The sequence below is a fragment of the Dicentrarchus labrax genome, unplaced genomic scaffold (assembly GCF_905237075.1).
Source record: "Dicentrarchus labrax unplaced genomic scaffold, dlabrax2021, whole genome shotgun sequence".
Classification (NCBI taxonomy): Eukaryota; Metazoa; Chordata; class Actinopteri; family Moronidae; genus Dicentrarchus; species Dicentrarchus labrax.
In genome coordinates, this window is record NW_026136703.1 from 2475635 (window position 1) to 2496744 (window position 21110).

The 21110-nt window shown below is 40.7% G+C and overlaps 2 protein-coding genes across 2 annotated transcripts in view; both read left to right on the plus strand.

The window, feature by feature from the left end:
• The window catches only part of ankrd6a (ankyrin repeat domain 6a), a 32271-nt gene extending 21842 nt beyond the window's left edge, over nt 1-10429 (plus strand). Inside the window, exons 9-20 of the mRNA XM_051383761.1 lie at nt 348-446; nt 647-745; nt 1111-1209; nt 2007-2084; nt 3673-3777; nt 3955-4128; nt 4808-4960; nt 5789-5941; nt 6360-6473; nt 7546-7849; nt 8275-8606; nt 8809-10429. Coding sequence (XP_051239721.1) covers nt 348-446; nt 647-745; nt 1111-1209; nt 2007-2084; nt 3673-3777; nt 3955-4128; nt 4808-4960; nt 5789-5941; nt 6360-6473; nt 7546-7849; nt 8275-8606; nt 8809-9021 — 1923 coding nt within the window. The 3' untranslated portion in view covers nt 9022-10429. The remainder of the gene's footprint in view (nt 1-347; nt 447-646; nt 746-1110; nt 1210-2006; nt 2085-3672; nt 3778-3954; nt 4129-4807; nt 4961-5788; nt 5942-6359; nt 6474-7545; nt 7850-8274; nt 8607-8808) is intronic.
• A 5398-nt stretch (nt 10430-15827) lies between these two features.
• Nucleotides 15828-21096, plus strand: gja10a (gap junction protein alpha 10 a). Its single transcript, XM_051383898.1, has 3 exons — nt 15828-15992; nt 17415-18890; nt 20561-21096. The coding sequence occupies exons 2-3, from the start codon at nt 17454-17456 to the stop codon at nt 20597-20599; spliced, it is 1476 nt and encodes a 491-aa protein (XP_051239858.1). The 5' UTR covers nt 15828-15992; nt 17415-17453; the 3' UTR covers nt 20600-21096.
• The last annotated feature ends 14 nt before the right edge of the window (nt 21097-21110 follow it).

Genomic DNA, 21110 nt, shown 5'->3' on the forward strand with positions numbered 1-21110 from the left:
ACAGGACTTAAAAGTGCTGCAAACACTCTCTCCCCTTTAGTTTTCAGCCAGGCCTCTGGAACAGACATCAGACCTGTGCCTGAGGTTCTCAAGGTAGAGCCGGTGTGTACGGTATTGAAAGGTTTGAAATATAGCAGGGGGAGAGACCATGTAGAGTCTTAAAAGTAATCAGTACAATCTTTAAAACAATTCTAAAACATACTGGGAGTGTAAAACCAGACACCAAGATTCTTTCGAACATGCTTAATATGATCCAATAGGCAAAAGGAACCAGCAGGGGGCGCTCACCTTACAGTTTAACATGGAAGGCTGCAGGGCTGCATTTACTCTTTATTATGTTGATTCAGGCAGGAAACACCGCGCTGCACCTGGCCTGTCAGAACGCACACGCTCAGACTGCTCGCCTCCTGCTGCTCGGAGGGGCCACACCAGACACCAAGAACAATGTGAGTCCCCCAGCATCCCACAATGCACTGAGCTCGCCTCAGAGACAGAAGGATTACAAAAATAGTAGACTGTCCACTATGACACGACTGAGGCAAGGGACCATAAACTGTTGAACAGGGAATAGTTTCATATGGATACATCACTCAGCATGGAATCTCTCTGATAAAACGTGACACTAAGAGCTGTGTTTTGGTTGCAGAGGGGGGACACGTGTTTGCATGTGGCTGCTCGCTACAACAACCTGTCCTTGGTGAAGATCCTGCTGAATTCACTGTGCACTGTGACAGAGAGGAACCAGGTACAGTGTGTCAGAGCCAGGCTTGATTTATCCTGCTTCTTAATTTACATTAATGTGTTACATATGTGTGTGTTACGTGTATATGTATAATATATTTATGTTTGAGTGTAGTTACCAACTGCACCATCTAGATAATAAAAAGATAAATATTAATTTATTATTAGAAACTTTATTGATTTGCTATACTTGCTGAACTGTGTGTTTACTTGTAGAGAAATTATACTGTGTTGCATCTTCACCTGAACTACTGCACATTGAAAAAAATAATACACAGTTCTTTCTGTGAATTTCCTGACTCAATTCCACCAGAGTGGAAACTGCAGCTAAACAAACATACTGTGCTGTCTATGTGTCTGTGCCTGTAGGGAGGGGACACAGCTCTCCATGTGGCTGCTGCTCTGAACCATAAGAAGACAGTTCAGCTCCTACTGGAGGCAGGGACTGATGGGACAATCAGAAACCATGTAAGTTCCTACAATACAACCATCCATCTACAAGCTGGATGTTTAGGTTCACAATTTGCCTAATTTTACCTCATCACCTTTTAGATGCAATAACAAGTGGTGCTCATAGCAATAATATGCTTTATGTACTCTCATGTCCTTCTCTATTTCTCTGTTTGGCTCTGTGAGACAATGGAACACCACCACCAAGTCATTGGTACCATCAGTCCTCACAGCTTTCACGCTCTCAATGTGTTTTGTTGTTTGTTTTTGTTTTTACTAGAAAGCATGTGTGCTTCTTAACACTGATGTTGCCAAAAGCAGTCTGGTATTACTAATTGTTTTCACACTATATGTCAGGATTTCATTAAAATCTGACTTATTGGCCCTTTCAAAGTTAATCTTAACCTGTTTAACCCAGCAGACAACAGTGAAAATGCACAGTGTACAGCGTTTATTACAATGAAAGAGGTACTCCAACAGTTTAGTATTGTGCTGTCATACAATTGGGGGACTAACAAGAGACAGAGCAAAATGAATGGCCAAACTCTGTGTAGCTGAGGCCAAAATAGCCAGACTTTAGGTCCCAATATGAGTAAAACACTGAAAACACTCCAACATTGCTTCAACCCAAGCTGAGATAACCCTTATGACATCATCAGTTATTTTTCATGCAAAATGTAGATACTGCAGAGCTCCTTCAAAGCACCTTTCTGACAGTAGAATACAAGGCAACTATTGCATTACAGTTTTGCTATGGGTCATATGAATGTCAGTGTGTTTTTTTTTCTTGTTCATGATCTACTCTTCACTTCCAGGCAGGTAAAACAGCCCTTGACAAGGCCAGAGATAACAACCACAAAGATGTGGCACTTCTGTTGGCCAGAGCTCCTCAGGTTGGTGTCTGCATTAAAAACATATCCTAGATTTCATTAGTTCATATTTTTGTATTAGATATAAACTTAAACCAGGGGTCTCTGGTATGCTCTGCTGGTATAGGAGGCGCACTTCAACATTCAAGTTCTACAAAAAAACGCAATATTCTGGAAATATTTCCATTACTAACATCATACTTACAATAATTGATTTTCAATTCAATTTTATTTGTATAGCGCCAATTCATAACAGAAGTTATCTCAGGACACTTTTCAAATAGAGCAGGTCTAGACCAAACTCTTTATAACATTAATTACAGAGACCCAACAGTACCACCATGAGCAACACCTTGGCGACAAGGGCAAGGAAAAACTGCCTGTTAAAAGGCAGAAACCTAGGACAGATCCTCCGGCTCTAGGTGGGTGGTCGTCTGTCTCGACCAGTTGGGGTGAGAGAGAGAGAGAGAGCGAGAGACAGACAGACAGGTGCACAGCAACAACAGTATTGGCAATGGCAATCTAGCAGGACCATGGCAGGAGGCTCCACCAGGATCCATGAGAACCTGCGAGACGAGAAAGCACAAGAACTCCGGGGAAGAAGTGAAGTTAGTAACATACATTAATGGGACATGAATGAGTGCAGAAAGAGAGAGGAAGGGAGGAGCTCAGTGCACCATGGGAAATCCCCCGATAGTCTAGGCCTATAGCAGCATAACTAAGGGATGGTTCAGGACTCACCTGATCCAGCCCTAACTATAAGCTTTATCAAAGAGGAATGTCTTGAATAAAGACAACAGTTTCTCTACATTTGTATATTGTCATTTTATATCAGCCAAACAACAAAAGGAGGTCGGAAACTTGTTCTCTTTGCACACATTAGCAGGAACCTTTGACCTTTGCCATTAAAAGAAAGTTTAAATTGATATGCAATATCTAGAAAAAAAAACTTGGAGGGCCAGAAAGGGCCCCTAGGCTGGCAGTTTGAGATCACTGCTTTAAACCAAAACACTGGGGTGTCAAGAATGTGGTTTGTATCTTAGGTTTAACTATTTTTTTAAACTACTTTAGCCTCAGAATTGAGCGTCAGAGCAATGTTTGTGATCACAAGAGCTAGAGAACCATTTTAAAGTTTTTTTTAATAAACGTTGCTATATTACATTAACAGTAGTGCAGTTGAGTACAGATATTAACATTTTACTCTGATGAAACTCGTAAAAAGAACATTATCTGTACCAGATACTTGTTTCAGCCGAGTTCTTGCTCAACCCAACTTTGTGAGGAGCTTACAATAAGTGCGTTCAACCATGAGGATACAACCATTGTAACCAGCACATGAACTTCATCAACTTAGCTAACATGTGTACAGTTTCTGCTGTCCTGATATAAACAGGAAGCCCATTCCACAATTGTGGAGCCAGGACAAAAAACTGTCTGGGTTTTGTTGAGCAGTAGCTGGGCCCTTTTTATAGTGACGGAGTGTGGAAACAAATGAAAGAGTGTGGTGGACGGGCTGGGGTGCATGGTTTGACCATATACTGGATGTAGGAAGGATTGGACAGAAGTGTTCCTTGGGCTATGTAACCATAGCGGCTTTTATAATTGTCTTTAGGTTCATCGCTTCATGCGAGGAAGAACAATAAGGAAACAAAGAGAGAGACTGACAGCTGAGCGCCGGACCCAGTCTGTCACCAGGGTAGACATTCTACCAAACAAGGTAAGGAAATACAAAAAGAGTCAGTCTTTATAGCACATGGAGGTAAGAGGATTAGTTAGTCGCATTAGGTCAGATCCTTAAAATTTCAGCTTTTGCTATCATTGTTTCACTGAATACAGTTTTTATTTTGCATTTGACTTGAATTCCATGCTGTACGTCCTGTCTATGTGTCCGGAGGAGGACAGCAGTTCTGTGGTGGAGGAAACCCCCAGCAGTGAACACACGGAGAGCAGAACTGCCGTCAAGGTGGGTCCTCACCAACAGCAGAAGCAGCAGCAGCAGCTTTACCACAAGAACCCAGCGGCCACCAGCAGCCCCTACAACCACCACAAGCGGAGAGCCAAGGAACAGGTAGGTCAACAACGGACAAGTACATCAGTCATATGCAGCATATGTGTCAGTGGGACAAACTGGAATGATATCACTAATACTTAAAATACTGCACACATTGCAGTTCACTAAGTAAGTAATAATTTCAATGGTTCATTGGAGTTAGGTTTTATTGATAGGATGACAGTCTATGTTTTACAGTGAATGCTAGATGACATCCAGGGGGTTTGTCATGGAACTGCAGTTCTAGATAAAAAAAAAAGGTTTGTGCATCCCAGGATTCCCAGGCAGCTTGTGCCCTACTAACTCAGAGTTGGCTGGGTTAATCCTAGCCAGGTTGTAATGTAATGGGGATAGCACAGAACAGCAGTAAGTAGGTAAGAGCAAAGTCCAGTGTCTTTAATCCAAAAAACAGGCAGAAATCAAAGCCAAGAATCAAAGTCCAGAAAACAGGCTGAGGAGCAGGCATCTTGGAAGGCTGGAATGCTCAATGCAAAGGACAATCTGGCAAAGGACTAGTGGGAGTGGGCTAGTGTACATGCTACTGAGGTAATCAGATGGAATGGGAAGCAGGTGAGCAAGTGGGTGGAGAAACTGTCAGGAAAGAGTTAGTTGCAGAATGAATGAATGATCATGAGGGATTCTTGACAGCAGCATTTTGTTGTTACTTTTACTTCATGTTACTTTTCCTCCTTTGTAGGCTTGGAATGGAGATGATCTGAGAAAAGGCAAGAATGACCTCAACATTAAGAGGGATCTGCTCTGTGATAATGGTGAAGACAGTTCTGCTAAGAATGGAAAAACCTATCAACTTTACACACTGTACCGTGATAAGGATGGCAACATTAGACAGGTTATTGATGAGTTTTATTTTTTAAACTACAAACATTTTACATAAAGCAATTGTTATTCTCAGCGATTCATTTATAAATCTGAAGGTTCCAGAGAGGGTTACAGCTGCAGTAGGTAATTTTTATAAAAAATATGCTTTTGTCATATTTGCTGAAGTTTTCTGAAATGTTCTGACAGTAGAACATGAGACAATCTGTGAAACAATCAGGTTCCTCTGGCTCCTCCTAGTGCTCCCAATGGTATTTGCAAGAATCCACTGGGCCTGAAGGAAAACAACCAATCAGAGCCAAGAGAGATAGAAAGAGGGTTTGGGATGGTGGCTTGAAGGTGGTTCAGTGCTGAGTGCTGAGTCAGCAAATATGACAAAAAATATTTTTATAAAAACGACCTACTGTAGCTTTAAATAGTCAATGAACTTAAAAACCACAATGTTAGGAGTGGAGTTTGAGAAAATCTTGTTTCTAAAACTTTACATTGAGCACATTTGCTAGAAACGTTGAACCAGGGGGTGGCTGTGGCTCAGGGGCAGAGCAGGTCGTTCCTAAATCGGAAGGTTGTGGGTTCGATCCCCAGCCCCTGGTGCCACATGTCGAAGTATCCTTGAGCAAGATACTGAACCCCAAATTGCTCCCTGTGAATGAATGTTAGTTTCTGTTCGATGGACTTTGCCATCACTGAGTGAATGTGTGTGAAAGGGTGAATGTGACACGTAGTGTAAAAGTGTAAAAGCGCTTTGAGTGGTCGGAAGACTATACAAGTACAGGTCCATTTACCATTACCATTAACAGGGTGCAATCCTGCTGAATGTGCTTGTGACCATTCTCTTTAGGCACCAGCCGATGGATGCCATTGTAGGCCCCTGCTCAAGAAGCTAGAGGGCCAACTGCAATTCACACAGGAGGAGATGAAGCTGCACATCCTGAACGTCCAGGAGCAAGTCAACAGTAGGCTGGGCCAAATGGACCGCAGGAACAGACACCAGGTGTGCTTCCACTTGCTCAGCTTACAGATCATGGCTTATACAGTTTGTTTATACACCTTCAGTGTCTTAAGCTGATGGTTCAGTTTATTTGTGTTTTTAAAGTTTGATACCAATTTCCATTCTTTGAGTAAACCTACTGGTTGTCTGTATTTTGTTGTCTTTAAAGCCGAACTTGAACTATGAATTGTCCTTACATTTTTGTAAGACTGACAGTAGCAATATGTTAAGTAGGTACCAAACACACCTGTTGGAGAAAATCCATGTAGGGGGCACTATCACTGCACTGAAGTTTAGTTTGGCTCTTTTTTTTTATTTTTTTATGCCAGGTCAAATGCAAATTTCTTTTTTTAATTTTCATGCCAGAAAGTTCCAAAATATTTTTTTACAATCTGATTTGTCTACACTTTGGCATGGGCAGATTAAAGTGTTGGACATGCTGAATCAGGAAAGAGCAGCAGCAGAGAGGAAGAACATAATGTACAGGACCGAGCAGAGAATTGCCCAGGGAAGAGAGGAAACCCTGATGACACAGGTACCTCTTATAATTTACAGCACACAGAACACATGGGATGGTCTTATTTTATGTTGTATTTTTATGTTTTATTACATGTTGAACCTTCATGATGGTAGTGTGGTGGCTGTGTCTCAGGGGGTAGAGTAGGTCATCCACTAATCAGAAGGTTGGCTGCTGGCTTCTCCCACTGTATATCAAAGTGAGCAAGATACTGAACCCCAAATTGCTCCAGATGCTGTGTACGGATGTAGGAATGTGTGTGAATTATGCTTCTGTTTGCATGAATGCATGAAATTTTCTGTCTGCATCAATGTGTGTGAATGGGTCAATGTGGCATGTAGTCTGAAAGTGCTTTGAGTGGTCATAATTGACCATAACTGGGAAGAAATTATACATTCATACTCTGATTATGAGAAAAAAGATTATTTTGGCTTGGATGCAACTTCCCACTTCCTTTTATAAAATATAATTAAAAACACCTTAAAATCTTCAAGGGATCTGTGGACTGAGAATAATCTTAGAATTGTACACATACAGCCATCTAGAATTACTGTTCAGTGATAGATCTATGACTTATTACTCATGTCTTCATTGGAAACTGTTTGGAAAAGGGCAGGCCATTTAAAAAAATACTTGCCAGGTGATTGGATGAACCATCTGTTTATCACCGTTTATCGCAGGCCAACTTCACACACAGCAACGGGAGCACTTCGGGTCTCAGTATTTTGCTCAAGGATACTTCAACATGTGGCGGGAGGAGCTGGTGATCAAACCAACAACCTTCCGATTAGTAGACGACCTACTCTTCCTCTGAGTCACAGCCACCCCAGTGGCATCTAGTGGTGTAGTTTTAGATTGCACTCACGTCACCCTCCCTTTCCAAGCACAAAGGAGAAACTATGGTGGCCGGACCTGTAACAGCTTGCATTTCTCACTCATTTGTGTTGTACCAAAAAGATTGGTCCACTATGTAGTGCAAACATTTAACATGTAATACTTAAATCTTAGATTTTCTGACTTTTATCTTTAAAAACTAAATCATACACAGTGGTCCTTGTAAGGTCTGATGAATATGAGCTTTCGTCTCAAGCAGGCAGCGGTGAGTAATGAATTGAAGAGGTGGTGTATGTCCCAGCTGAAGGACATGGATGTTCAAGTCCCAGCCAAAGCCCAGTATTACAAACTCCTCCCTTCACCGTCTGTGGAGCAGTCTGTGGCAGACACTGACCTGGAGTCACTCCCCTTGCTTTCTGTGGTATCTGGAGACAGCAGCACTTCACTGGCTACCTATGTCAACATCTTGCCATCCAAATCTACCAACAGTCTGGGAGGCCCCAAGCAAGAGCAGCTGGGGAGCAGGACATACTTTGAAATGAAAGTGGACAGGTCACCAGGTATGTCCAAGAACAGCCTACATTACATTCAGTGGCAGGCCATTTAAAAAAATACTTGGCAGTTGATTGGATGAACCATCTGTCTATCCCCGTCTATCACAGGCCAACTTCAACCCATCAGATCAACGGAGCATAGATAGAACCACGGATAGAGATAATGTCCTGTATGAATCAGAATGAAAATGTAGAATCATGAGACTGCATTTAATTTCAAAATTAAGCATCATCAATCTTTTATTTTTTGTTTTGAAGAAGGAAGCTACTTCAGAAAAAAAAGACACCAAGTAGAATATTTGACCAGACCATTGGCCAAGTCCAAGTGCAAATAATATGCATGCCATGGGACAACTAGTTAATGGTGACTATTTGTACCTCAATGTAAAGTGTTTACTGTATACATTCTCTAGTTATTTCTCTCCTATCAGATGACTATGAGAACACAGCCCTGTTCCCTCTGCCTACCAAAACCCCTTCAGACCTCCTGCTGGGCTCGGGAGTGAAGGACAGTCCCACAGGAGCAATGGTGCCACTGTGTGGGGAGGGCTTCTCAAGCAGCTGCAGCCAGTCCAGCATCAGCGACCCGGGACCCAGACTCATCCAACATCAGGAACAGTACAGGACACACTATGGAGAGCTGATGAGCACCCACAACCATGCAGGGATACACACTGAGAGCACCAGGACTCTGGAGTTCTTTATCGACCGTCCCACTGAGCCCACATTTAGCCAAGAGAGGAACAATCTGCATGCCAAAGAGGTGAGCGTACTCATGGGTAACTGGTCACCACAGCAGCCAGGACAGGCTTGGACTGCACTTGTCAGTCAAGCAAACATGCTCCAAAAAACACTTTTCTTTAAGACTTTAAGTTGAACTATTTCATTAAGAAGCTGTGGTAAAAATCTGAACTCAAACTGATCTTAAAACTTCCACTTCAAACGTGTCGTTTCCTTTCTGTCAGGTGACTCAGCGTTTCTTTGAGACGGTATCAACTCAGCTGGAGCGTTGGTATGAGAGGAAGCTCATGGAGGTGGAGCATCAGACGGAGCTGAGAGCCCAGCAGGACAGAAAGGAGCTACAGCAGCGAATAAGCGCGCTGGAGGAGGAGCTTCAGAAGCTGAAGACAAATGAGAATGCAGAAAACTCAGACGTTATTAATACTGGAGGAAACTAATGGAGAATTTTTCACTTTTGCTTTAATATTTAAAAACTCATATCACCTTTGTTTACAGCGGGCGGCAAAAAGAGTGGCAGCTGCCTCCCCTCTTGTTTTGCCCCTAAAAGTTGTAAAAAAAAAACAGCCAAATAAATAAACAAATAAATAAGAAGTGCATACATAGATTACAGTAATAATATACTTCCCCCAGTAACTAGTAGGGTAGCTAATTACTAATACATTTCATTAATATTACAGTTACCCCCTCAAAAAATATTAGTTACCAGACAAAGTGTAATCTTAAACTGAGAATAGCTGAACATAAAGCAGCTATAAGAATTCAAAATAAAGATTAAGCTACATACCTTATTAAGGTATATTTAATAGTTATTCTATAAATACATTCACCTCCTGCTACTTCTGATATGTACTATTGTGTATTTTGTATAGTACCCTCTTTCTTCTAATATATTTCTTGTATTTTTTCTACTTTTTTCTACTAGTTTTTGATACATATCTTAATTTGAGGAAATTCAAGTGTTTTGTGCTCAATTATGGTATCTTATTGAAATGTATGCATCCTACATCTGGAATTGTCAGCTTTTGTGCTCTGACACTAACTGCAGCTTATAGTCCTATGGAAATAGAATGCAATATTTATGTCTAATGTTGTGTGATAGAATTATAGTTGTTATTGCCTATTATTGTTGATGTTTTGAAGTGTATTTGTATTGGGGAATGTGAGCCTATTGGTCAGCACCTAACCAGTCAAAGCTGCAGTAGGTAACTTTTATAAAAGAATAACCTTTTGTCATATTTGCTGAAACTTTCACTATATCCTGACATCAGACAGATAATCTGTGGAAAAAATCAGGTTCCTCTAGCTCCTCCTAGAGCTCTAATGGCATATGCAAGAACCCACCGGGCCTGAAGAAAAACAACCAATCAGCGCAAAGAAAGATAGTTGATTGTCATTCCCAGGTCATCAGATACCAACACTGGGAATGAGACTCAACAATCAATTATCTTCAAGCCTCCAACCCAAAGTGTCTTTTACTTTCTTGGCTCTGATTGGTTGTTTTCATTCAGGCACAGTGGATTCTTACAAATGCCATTAGATTATAGCCACAGATTATCTGTTTCATGTACTACTGTCAGGATATAGTGAAAGTTCCAGCAAATATGACAAAAAGTTATTTTTTATAAAAGTTACTGCAGCTTTAAAGGCTCTCCTGATGGCAATCGAGCACAGAGGGACTCTGATTAAGCAACATGTGAAATACATAGTTCGCTCCTTTTTGTTTTTAATGTAATATATTGATTAAATAATGTCAATCCTAGTATCATGGTGTGCACTGGAAGATTTGTAAACCAGTTGTAATGTCATAAAATATGTAAATATAAAATAAAAATAATTTACATGAAATGTAATTTTTAATCACTCATTAGTTGTTACTCTTTTCAAAAGAGTAATCTTGGCAAACAGTAATTAGTTACACTACTAGTTATTTTACTTTCCTGCTAGCCTCCATAAATTAATTCAATTCAGTTCAATTCAATTTTATTTGTATAGTGCCAATAGAGCAGGTCTAGACCGAACTCTTTATAACATTATTTACAGAGACCCAACAGTACCACCATGAGCAAGACCTTGGCGACAGCAGCAAGGAAAAACTTTTAAGGGGCAGAAACCTTGGACAGACCTCGGCTCTAGGTGGGTGGTTGTCTGCCTTGACCAGTTGGGGTGAGAATAGTAGTGACTGATGATGATGATGAACATGAAGAAGATGATGACGACGACGACGACAACGATCAGGGACAATGAGCAGTGATTATAGTAATAATAGTAACTGTAGTAATAATAATAGTAATAACAATAATATCAGTGATATTAGCAATGGCAGTCAAGCAGGACCATGGCAGGAGGCTCCACCAGGATCCATGAGAACCTGCGAGACGAGAAAGCACAAGAACTCCGGGGAAGAAGTGAAGTTAGTAACATGTATTAATGGGACATGAATGAGTGCAGAAAGAGAGAGAGAGAGGAAGAGAGGAGCTCAGCGCATCATGGGAAATCCCCCGATAGTATAGGCCTATAGCAGCATAACTAAGGGATGGTTCAGGACTCACCTGATCCAGCCCTAACTATAAGCTTTATCAAAGAGGAATGTCTTAAGCCTACTCTTAAATATGGAGAGGGTGTCTGCTTCCCGAACCACAACTGGAAGCTGGTTCCACAGGAGAGGAGCTTGGTAACTGAAGGCTCTGGCTCCTGTTCTACTTTTAGAGACTATAGGAACCACAAGTAGCCCAGCATTCAGAGAACGTAGTGTTCTAGAGGGGTAATAGGGTACTATGAGCTCTTTAAGATATGAAGGGGCCTGACCATGAAGAGCTTTGTAGGTGAGGAGGAGGATTTTAAATTCTATTCTGAATTTTACAGGGAGCCAGTGTAGAGAAGCTAGTACAGGAGAGATGTGATCTCTTTTTCTAGTTCCTGTCAGTACTCGTGCTGCAGCGTTCTGAAAAAGGCAGTCCTAGAGGTCTGCTTTATGTGGGAATTTAAGGACATGTCCGGATGTCCTGAAAGATAACTCCAAGATTCCTGTCAGTGGTGCTAGAGGCCAAGGTATACCATCTAGAGTAAGTATATCTTAAGACAGTGAGTCTCGTAGGTGTTTGGGGCCAAGTACAAGAATTTAGTTTAGCATCAGAAAATTGCAGCTCATCCAGGTTTTATGTCCTTAAGACATGTTTGTAACTTAGAGAACTGATTAATTTCATCAGGCTTGATCAACAGGTATAACTGGGTATCATCTGCATAACAGTGCAAAGTGATTCCTAATAATATTGCCTAAGGGAAGCATGTATAAAGTGAATAAAATTGGTCCTAGTACAGAACCTTGTGGAACTCCATGACTTACTTTAGTATTTATGGAGGATTCATCGTTAACATGTACAAACTGAGAACGATCTGATAAGTATGACTTAAACCAGCTTAGAATGGTTCCTTTAATGCCAAGTCTCTGTAAAAGAATATTATGGTCAATGGTGTCAAATGCGGCACTAAGATCTAATAATACAAGTACAGAGAAGTCCATTGTCGGAAGCAATTAAAAGGTTGTAATTAACTTTAACCAGAGCTGTCTCTGTGTTGTGATGAACTCTAAATCCTGACTGAAAATCCACAAATAAGCTATTGCTATGTAGAAAGTCACAAAACTGGTTGGGGACTACTTTCTCCAGAATCTTAGAGAGGAAGGGGAGGTTAGAAATCGGTCTATAGTTGGCTAAAACCCCTAGGTCAAGAGCGGGCTTTTTAAGAAGGGGTTTAATTACAGCTACTTTAAAGGACTGTGGTACATATCCTGATAATAAAGAAAGATTGATCATATCCGGTAAGGAAGTGCCAAATAAGGGTACGACTTCTTTAAGCAGCCTAGTTGGGATGGGGTCTAACAGACAGGTTGATGGCTTCGATGTAGAAATTACTGAAGTTAGTTGATGAAGATCGATAGCAGAAAAACAGTCTAAGAGTATATCTGATTTTACATTTGTTAAAGTTCCTGAACTTGGAAAGACAGCGATACCTGTTGAGGGCATTTTCTTATTAATTTTGTCTCTAATAGTAATCATTTCATCATAAAAGAAGCTCATAAAGTCGTTGCTAAATTAGTCTGTCCTTTTTCCCCAAAAGTTCAGACTTGTGATGATTAAAATCCAGTTTTGTTTGTTAAAATCAGAGTAATGGAATATTTCCAGCTGCTATATGTAAGTGCTTCCATCTTCTTCCACAATTACAAAAATGAATCCAAGGATGTGATTAGATTGTTGGATTTCAAATCAGTAGGAGGGTGTAATATTATTACACACTAGTAGAAAGTAATATTATTACCCTAATATTATTACTAGCAATGCCTTACTCCCCAACACTGGTCATGAACTCCACAAGGTTCCTTAAAGTAATAATACCACCCTGTAAATACTCCATAACAATAGTCCTGGATTCAAATGGTATCTTACTTCACTACTACTTATTCATTATACTTTAGCAAAATTTACTTTAAAGCAGCTATAAGGAATGTTAATTTGTGTTCCTGTCTCTCTGAGGGTCTTGTTTGTTTATGTAGGTCATATTGAGGCATCAGTATTATTCATAAGCAGTTAAAGGTTGAGGGTGTAGGATTTAGTGGAATCTAGTGATGTAGCTGCAGATCGCAACTCCATCACGCCACCCTCCACTTCCAAATATGTATTAAAAACTACAGTGGCTGCACACACCTATCTAGAGCCAGTGTTTGGTTTGTCCCAGCTCATTCTAAAGTGAGGAAAATGCAATGATTTCTATTTTCAGGTGATTATACACTAATGAAAACATGCTATGAATATTATATTCCATTTCTGCCAATAGATATATATTGTATATCAGGAAAACTCATCTCTGATCAATATTCAGAGAAAAATAATCTGCTCAAAATGCATTCAAATTACTTAAATACACAAACTTCCTGCAGTTATTGTGTTCACTGTTTGGGTTCATTGTACAGTTTATCAGTTGTTCTCTACTGTTATTGTTATTATTGAATATAATATGAAATATCCATAAAATATGTCAGTCATTCAATGATAGAAAAGGGCTCCCTTTAGAAAAACAAAGGTTGGGAACCATAACTATATCAGAGTAATTACTAAAAATAAAGGACAATAAAAGTTTTGTGAAAATCATCACCTTGGTGGTAGGCCTGTTCACTTCATTTGGGCACCCAAGGGCAAAAACATAAACCATATGTGTGGGTGAGTTGAGGTCTGGTGTCAACAAATGGACAGACTGGACAAAGTCCCGCCCTCGCTGCTCAGCTGTCAGTCAGGCTATCGGACAGAGTGCCGTTGGTTGTGTAACCCAATGATCCTGGTGTGACATTTGGCCTCAGCGACCATAGCCGCAGCTTCTGAAGGGAAAATCAAATCAATGCTCCATTGACTCTGTCAGAGCGCGATGGAAACCTAATTAAAGGCCCTCCAGGCATAGCTGGTCATTTTATGCATCCAAGCACCAGTGCTCTCAAATCAAGCCAGTATTATGTACTATTGCTTTAGTCTGTGGTCTGAGGGAGGGGTCTGGTCCGTGGGCCTCCCTGACCAGGGTAGTGTCAGCACTTAATATGTTAAAAACTCATCCCTCATGTGGTTGTTTAACAGTTTTTTGATATGCAGCAGTGCATCTGGTCTAAGGTACATTGCTTACTCAGCGCACCAACTGGAGTCATGCATACTGCAGAAAAGTCTATAGAATTCATTAACAATGCTCTAACAGTGTAAAGACATTTAAAAGAGAAATAGATCCAACCTTTAAAAACTTCTTGCAGTATGTTTTAGTATTAAATAATAATAAAAGGGGTGTACCAGCCTAATGGATAAGGCACACTGGTGCACGCCACATAACACCCATAGTTCAATTCTGGCAGGAGGGCTTGCATGTCATTCTCCTCTCCCTCACCCTCTTTTCTGTCTCTTTAAACTGTCTATTATAAGTTGTTACAATTCTATAAATTGTTGTCTAACTTGTCTATTTTAAAGCTGCAGTTGGTGACTTTTGGTCATATTCGCTGAAACTCACTATATCCTGACAGTAAAACATAAGAAAGACAATCTGTGAAAAAAATCTGGTTCCTCTGGTTCCTACTAGTGCTCCTAGTGCAAAGTTCTAAAAGAAAGAGTACACCCAACCATCCACAAATAAAAACAACCAATCAGAGCCGAGAAAGATCTCAAAGATGCTTTGGGTTGGAGGCTTGAAGATTGATGATTATTCAGTCTCATTCCCAGGGTCCCAAAGCATCTGTATTTGTTGCCTGCGAATGAGACTCAACAATATCCACCATGTTGAAGCACCATGTTTTTTTTACAGAAGCCCAGATCGGTAGGTTTTCATTAGTGTATAATTGTCTGAATATAGAAACATGGCTCTATATCACGTTTTGTCCTTACAAGCATGAGAAACTAGGAGAAACTATGGTGTTCACGGCCACCATAGTTCATGCGGGCAAAGGGAGGGTGAAGCGAGGGAATTGCACTCTGCAACTGCACCACTAGATGCTACTAAATCTTACACACTGGACCTTTAAAGTTAAAGTTGCATAGATTTCAGTTTTTGGGCAACTCATTGTTGGCTAACACGTTCACTATGACAAACAGAAAATACAATGTTTTGAATTGCTGCCGGGCTTTAATAAAAAAAAAAGAAGAATTTTGTGTTTATTGTTACAAGTGACCTTTCACATTACACATTCGACCTATTGTTAATTTAAAAAATATTGACCAGGGTCGTATCTGTGGAGATGTTTCTTTTTTTGTGTGTAATTTTCACATGAAGATTTTTACAATGTCCCCGAAATTGAAATTGAATTTGAACAGCAGGCCTGCCAGGCAGTCATGCATGCATGTACATGGACTGACATGCATGACCCCCACATCCCAAATTAAGAACTGTGTGTAAGACAACAGGTAGGACATGATCCATGAAACCACATTATCCACATTAGATAAGTAAACCGATCTTGCTCAGGCCTCCCCGTTGGCTCAGTTGCATCTTTACGTTGATGGCAGAAGACCCTATGTGAAAGACCGACCATAAAAATGTCATCTCTGTCACAGAGGGGGGCAGATATTGATGACACTGGTTATAGTTGGCACTGCCGGCGTGGGAGAAGGGGAGGGGGGGGCATTGTCCCGTCGGGAGATGATCGATGCTCACATCCTGTGAACCCTGCATGTAACACGGGAGAGTGCTCCCAACACACGGGCAGCCAACAGATACACAGAGAGACAAAGACAGAGGAAAGCCGAGGGACTGCAGTTTGCAATAGGCGCGAGAGGACCACCAAATACCTCCATGGGGTAGCCATACAGACGCAGTCCACTCCTGGGATCCTTATGTGAACACGATGAAGTGCATCAAGAGGCAAAGAGGGTACCCATACCAGTGATATGTAAGTGCTGCTGCAGTGGTTGCTTCATTGAAGGGAGTCATTTGATGTAATGTTTGTGCTAAACATTGGTCCTATATAGTCAGAAGACCTGGATAGTGATTGTAAATGTTATACTTTTATTCATTATTGTTACTATAAAAAGAAAGTAATGGTTCCAGCCAAATTTCTGACATTCTCATAGATTAACATGCTAATTTTATTTTACAGTGAATTTCGATGACTTCTATGAATATGCAAATTATTTCTATGTGTGAATGCGTCTATGTGTTTGATCATGGGTTATCTGGTGAATGCACATCAAACATTCGGTGCTGGCAATTAAATATTTAAAAAGAGTGGAGCTGCACCATAGGCTATATGATCAAACAGATGGTAAAGCTCTATGATAGCAGCCATGGTAATATACTGGGGTCTAGTATAAGGTCACAAACAACAGCCCAAGAATGTATCCACTATTTCACATTATCATCTGATGACACTTCAAAGTCTTCAATTTCAAGCTTTCAGTTACATCACAATGCCAGACAAGTTTGGCTTCTTTTTTTGGTCCGACCAGACATTTGTTTGGCACAGCGCCCGTTTTTTCCGTAGGCTGTACAACACATGATTGACAGTTCTCTCCTCCAGTCAGACTTCCACAGGATTGGACAAGCACCAACCACTGGGTAGCATGTCAGTGGTCACTGCCATTTTAAAAATGGGAAAACAGTTTTTTAAGATGTACTTCTTCAGTAGGAACCATTGGGCTTAAGGCTAAGAGCCAAAGACAGAAGTCAGAAGGTACTGAGAGACAGACTAAAACTGTGTTGGTTTGAGTCTTTTCATGGGATTAAAAAAAACCCAGCTTTATTCTTAACAGAATAACAATTTAGTTTTCGTAGATTTGGCCACTGATTAGGTTGGTTAGGATAACATTCTTCTTGCCAATGTAATTTCTAAAATCTTGTAACACCCCAACATATACATGCAATAGAGCAATAAGTACAAGCAGTCTGAAGTTTAGGTTCAGGTTGTAAACAAACCCCAACATTAGCCAAATATATTTGGAAGAGAAATTAATGCATATGGTAACATTACAAGCCAAACTGTCTGTTGTAAACATCCACAACAGCAACCCAACTTGACATTACTGCTGAACCTAATTTGGGTTTTACCTCCAAAGGAAGCAGTAGCTCATCTGGCCAAACTCTCACAGGCGGTCTGATCCTCTGACTGCTTGAGTTTCTTGCCTCATTGAATGTATTTTTAGCTAAGTCGCTGTGTCTTGAAATCTCAGTAAGTGTATCAAATGTTATCATCACCAACAGAGTTACACAAATAAAACCCAAGTTGTAATAAAGTGTACCTTTCCTGTACAATCTCATAGCAATATGTAGCCGTTGTAGGCTTTGTGAGGGTAATGTGCATGCTGTGTCTCCACAGTTCAAGGACATGTTGCACTGAAGTGGTGAGAAGCTGACCATGGGTGACTGGAACCTGCTGGGCAGCATCCTAGAAGAGGTCCACATTCATTCCACCATTGTGGGCAAGATCTGGCTTACCATACTCTTCATCTTCCGCATGCTGATCCTGGGTGCGGCCGCTGAGGACGTATGGGATGATGAGCAGTCCGAGTTTGTCTGCAACACTGACCAGCCTGGCTGCAAGGCAGTCTGTTACGACCGTGCCTTCCCCATCTCCCTCATTCGCTTCTGGGTCCTGCAGGTCATCTTCGTCTCTGCACCCTCGCTGGTCTACATGGGCCACGCCCTCTACTGCATCCGATCGCTAGAGAAGGAGCGACACCGCAAACGAGCCCAGCTGAAGGAGGAGCTGGACGAGCTTGAGTTGGCGTTGGATGAGCATAAGCGCATGGAGAGGGAGCTGAGGAAGCTGGACGAGCAGAGAAGGGTGAAGAAGGCTCCTCTCAGAGGCTCTCTGTTGAGAACCTACATCATCCATATCCTTACACGCTCTGCGGTGGAGGTGTGCTTCATCCTGGGCCAGTATGTACTCTATGGTGTCCAACTAGAGCCGCTCTATAAGTGTGAGAGGCTACCTTGCCCCAACAGTGTAGACTGTTACATCTCTAGGCCCACAGAAAAGACCATCTTCATGGTCTTCATGATCGCCATCGCTGGTGTGTCACTTTTCCTGAACATTCTGGAAATATCCCACCTGGGCATCAGGAAAATCAAACAGACACTGTATGGAGAGAGGTACACGGAAGATGACAGTTTGATTTACAAGTCCAAGAAGAAGGCGTCCTTACCACACCTCTGTGTAATGAGCACTGTATCACCTCACAATGGGCCTTTGACTCAGACCTTCAAAGTGATTCCAGAGGCAGACATGAAGCCTCCTCATTATAACACTGGGCTTAAAGCCAACCAGGACGCACTAAGACACAACAGCTTGGCTCATCTGCGTTACAGTCAGACCAGCTATATCTGCCCCCAACCTAGGATGCCACCCAGGTCTGACCAGAACTGTGCAATCCAAGCCCCCCAAACCCATGAAGGTCCAGAGGTCAGCACAGCCATGGTGGACAACCATCCAGCCTGGGCTTCTGCTGTGTCCAATGTGGAGGAAAGTAAAACAAGCCATCTTGAGGATCCCCATGATGGAGAACACCCTCAACCCAGCCACTTGGAATCTCTGCTGTCAGCTAGCACCTTAAGGCCCAGCGCTATCAGAGACCTGGATGAGGATGAGCGAAGGGAGTCGATGGGAAGCGAGGTCCTGCTGCACAACCCCAGGAAGACCAGCTTCATGATCAGACCACCATCTGAGAGCTTGTCCTCCATCAGTCGCTCCACGAGCCCTTCCTTACATACCTCAGAGGAGTCGGATGAACTGGGCTCCCTGCAGGGAGACATGCCAATGATGCCGCCTGCTGGAGGCCGAAGAATGTCAATGGCAAGTAAAGATCAGAAATTTGTCTGAATGACATTTCATGGTAGTTGAGAACATGGAAGGCAAAGTATTAAAAGAAAGGGCACACCCAACCATCTGAGAGCAGCTTATCCTCCACCTGGGTTTTATCTGTCACTGTTGTCTACAGCATAAGAGTGTTTTTTAAATTTTTTTTATTTAACCTTTATTTAGGCAGGTCATGTAACTGAGACACTGGCTCTAATTTTCAACAGAGACCTAGTCAAGACAACAGCAACAACACAACACAAAGTTAGAGACAGACAAGACATACAGTGCAGAAACATAATAGCAAAAATGTTATTCAGTACTATGTATTGAGTTGTATATATAAAACATAAAGTTTCTGCTAGTTTATTATGAAGTATTTAGCCTACTAAGTTAACCAACAAATCTGGCCAAAATATCCAATACCATAACCAAAAAGATGTGATAAACAGTCACTGATGAAGACTTTTCAAAAGAGATGAAGTGGTGTTTTGAAGAGAGAAAACAAATTTCTGCTGATTTGGATGTAGCCCAATACTGACACATTGGCAGCCTGTGTCCATTCAATGTTCTCAGTGGAAGTAATAAGAAAAAATCAAACTGCTATTGTTATTTCAGATAATGCCCTTCAGTTCTGACCAAACTCAATTTGAAAAGCAAAACAGCAACAGCAAAAGGGAGGAGGCAATGTGCTGCCATCAGAGCCAGTACACAGAACTGCCAGCACTGACTTGAATTTTGATTTTAAAACTTAAGGGTTAGGCGTTAAAATTTTTTGGGGGGGTTGTTTGTTTGTTGGTTTTTTAATATTTTTCAGATAGATTAGATAGATAAATACAACAAGATTAGATAGCTATGTCAAATTTAAGATGCAATAGAAATGAAATATATGTAAAAGATAAATATTTTATATTTATTTTCTTAACAAATTACATTTAAACACATTAATTAATTAATAAATAATTATAAAACATATTAAAATGCACAATTGGATTCAATATGAATTTTATAGAAGAAATATATATATAATCCTTGATAAATACAGATGGCTAGTTGTACTCTCAAATTAAACATTTGTGCTTACTAATTAGTAATTCATGTTCTCATATTATTGTGCAATGGAATTTACATAACATGGCATAAAACATATAACATTTAACAAAAGACAGCACATCGTTTAACATTGGAGATTCGTGAAAATGCTTGGGATTGTGTTATTTATTCAACATTCCTTTTAAAGGGATAACACTTTAGTGCTATATATTTGTTAATAAAATATAGCTTTAGTTTTGGGTGTCATTTTTTCTTAATGACACCTACCAGCCGCCGTAGATTTCATATTTAGTTTATTATTTTAAAAAATCATTCTAGTGCTACCTTATCAGCAATAGCGTTAAAAATAAACCAATGATGACATGTCTAAAGCATCAAGAATATTTTTACAGAAAAGTGTATATATCTGCACATTGTTGGAGACTCAGTTTTGGTAGACATAAAGGATTTCTTCATCATTCTTTTCTTGCTCCCAGAAAGTATTCCTTTATGTTTACATATGGTGTTTAAGCACTTTAAGAATGTTCTTTTAAGCAATGACTTTGAAAACATACTGATGCTTGCTTTACTGAATTCTACAGTCTAAGTCAAAGCTGTCTTCTTGTCTTTTTCAGAGCATGTTTCTGGATATCTCCTCTATCATGAAGAAGTGAAGTGACAACACTAACATCATGGCCGTATGAGCTGTATTCCACAGCCCAGCTGGGTCACAAACAGGAGAAACTGTATCAATGATCCAGCCATCAACATTGATCCACCCCTCAAGTCACATGGGGCCAAAACCAGTCAGCCAGCCATGATGAGGCAGCGGACTCAGTGCCAAAGCCCAGTATGTTTTGGATTTGAAGCACCTTATAATGCCTACATGTGGGGACTAACAGGAAAGGATTGTATCTTTATAAAAACATCTGTCCATGTGTTGGCTGAATTTTTAAGATTGTGCAGAAACAACACAATGGATTATGAAGCAAACTCCTCAGAGGATGCCTTTGCTTCTGGACTTTATAAGCTTAAAATACATTTCTAAGTCAAAGACTTGGTTAGAATGTGTGTATCTGTGTATAGTCATTTATATACAGTCATTTGATGATAAATGATGATACTTTATATTATATTCAGATTAAATGCTTCTTAACAAAACAGCAATCATTTTGTCGACAGATA